A 2499-nucleotide genomic window follows, 5' to 3' on the forward strand; every position below is an offset into this window, starting at 1 on the left:
GTGGGGCTCTTATTCTATTAGTAATTCCCACGAGGGCAAGTATTTGTAGATTGCTGAGCTTGGCCTAAGGAGAGGAAAGATTTTGAAATGACTTTCTACATCCAAATTTTATGTTAAGGTCAGCGAGTAGAGGTCTTTATTAAGTGTGGGAGCTTGCCATACATTTAACTTTTTAGACAAGTTTATCAAGCAGTTATTCCCTTTTTCAGGGGAAAGTAACTATGCTAGTTTTCTTATGATTGTAGGCATTCTTTCGTTGCCAGTTAACTAACTCTTTCTCATCTACTGCACTGGTCCCTGGATTTAAGGACACTTGCAATATAGATTTAAATATCCTTTGCACTGGATGCAATTGTCTTTCAGAGACTTTTCTGTATTATCAAATATATTCTCCACATCCAGGATGCAACCTACGGCCACCTACTTAATCTACACGGAAGTTTAAATGTTTATCGTAAAACTCTGGGGGCGTGGACGGTTGGCCTTCCTGGTGGTTTGGCATATGGTTTTCTATGCAAATTATTTATCGTAAGAAAACCATATCTTATCGCTGTCTACGATCATTTCTATTGCTTTTATTAGAAAGTATAGAAGCTTGATGGATCGGTATGATTTGGTTGAATGAAGGATTTATCCGTTGGTCCTTATCTCAGTTCTCGATACCTTTCCATCATTTCTCAGTGTCACTCATGCTGTTTGTTTAAAAGGCTGTATTTTGTTCCTATATCCCTTTAAGATATGAAGGTCTGGTTTCCTTCATATAACCATAACTTCACTCCCTATTAGGTTATTTGCTGAATCGATAAATAATTACGGTTAATATCACTGTGGTCCAGCTGTTGTCATTCAATTCTAATGTGTCTAATTAACGATTCCCAGATGATTCTCTTTAACTTGAAGGGTCTCACCAGAGCGCTTTTGATGGATTTGAGTTTCTCACGAGCACATGCGTCTAATTTAATACAGTTTTTTTTCTCCAGGATCCTAATATTAATGAAGGGCATATGGAGATCAAAAACTGAAGTATTACCGTACTTTAAATTTGAAGTTTTTAACCAAAATGTGGAAAAAAGCCATTTGCTAAAACTTTGTAAATATAAGAACATTTTCTTAAGGAAATGATTCGACAATTATTTATTTTTCATTCATTCAAATCGTCTTTAACGGTAAATTTTAATAATAAACAGTACCAAAAAGTCTGAATATCAATTATGTATTTACTCAAAATTACCGTTGTGGAAAACACAAAAAAAAGCATTAATGAAAACCGATTCCAAATACTTAAGTATGTAAATATTTACTTTGTATGTATTTTTCCGCATTTACTCTTTTACTCGAATAGTAATTAGGTCCCGTTAGCACAGCTGAATAATTTTCGAAAAGCAGACACAAAAATGTACGCAGCTGCAATGACACCAAATAGTTTACTAATCAATTTATGCGTTAGCACCAAACCTCTATCGAGCAGCATTATAAAAGTCATACCAAAACGCATTTGATACATCAATTGTCTTCTATGTTTCGTTGGTTCAACAACTAATTGTAAGTGCCAACGAAATGTCCCGAAATCTTAGCATTTTAATTGTGCTATTAGCAGTTCTGTGCTTCTTCACCCAGAGCACACTAGGCAAAAGGCAGAATCCACGTCGTGATGAAGAACAACAAGAAGAACAAGCGCAGATTGCATTATATAGCAACAACAAAAATTTAGAAAATGGAGCTCAATCGGCGGCGAACAATAATGGGCTTCAGAATCCAAATGGCATACAATCTAACCTAGAAACAGTGCTAAAGGGTGGCACCCTACAACCCGATACAGATGATGGTGATATTGATGACAATAGCGATGGCGATGATGGTGATTATGATGACTCTGATGATGGCACTCGTGGTCGCCGACGTCGTCGCAGACGCGGTGGAAGACGAAGGCGTCGCGGTGGCAGACGCCGCAGGAGTCGCCGAGGTGGCAGACGTCGTCGTGGTGGCAGAAGAAGACGTCAAAGAGGTTAAAGGGCGATCTGGAGTGAATTTCAAAACGAACATTAATAATTGCATAAGAAATAATAAAGAACTAATAAGTATTTTCAACAGAAGATCTCTTGTCTCATTTCTTTAGAGTTCAGCGAAAATTTAGTTCGGAAATTTGTAACTACTCAGTGCTTTTTTTTATCTTTTCGGTGTTTCGGTTAATGGGGCTTCTTCCATTGCTCTTGCTCAGTCTCCCCATATGTATGTATCATTTAATTCAAGCTTAGAATGGTCTATTGTACCATCACAAAGTCCTCCGGATTTTCCCTGATCGGTGAGGTGGCCTCACTCGTTTACCACAATGCAGGTCATCATGTTGATGAAGTAATATGTCTATCGGGAATAATCTTAACAGACGGTTTTCACTGCGTGGTAAGCTTACTTCGGGAAAGCACAGAGGGCTCCGTGTTTTCTCAGCAGATCTCCACATTTCTTAAATGGATTATCCGCACCAGGGGTTATCAAAGTATT

The 2499-nt window shown here is 37.9% G+C and overlaps 1 protein-coding gene across 1 annotated transcript; it reads left to right on the top strand.

Moving 5' to 3' along the window:
* The first annotated feature begins 1557 nt into the window (after window positions 1-1557).
* Window positions 1558-2010, top strand: LOC118753379 (protein nemuri-like). Its single transcript, XM_036488254.1, has one exon. It carries the CDS (start codon window positions 1558-1560, stop codon window positions 2008-2010), a length of 453 nt encoding a protein of 150 aa, XP_036344147.1.
* The last annotated feature ends 489 nt before the right edge of the window (window positions 2011-2499 follow it).

The sequence above is a fragment of the Rhagoletis pomonella genome, unplaced genomic scaffold (genome assembly GCF_013731165.1).
Source record: "Rhagoletis pomonella isolate Grant_MI unplaced genomic scaffold, Rhpom_1.0 Rhpom_scaffold_02397, whole genome shotgun sequence".
In the NCBI taxonomy this organism is placed as follows: domain Eukaryota; kingdom Metazoa; phylum Arthropoda; class Insecta; order Diptera; family Tephritidae; genus Rhagoletis; species Rhagoletis pomonella.

Bases quoted from the DNA above. Each gene is read 5' to 3' on its own strand.
- LOC118753379 (XM_036488254.1), top strand. From the start codon at position 1,558: ATGTCCCGAAATCTTAGCATTTTAATTGTGCTATTAGCAGTTCTGTGC.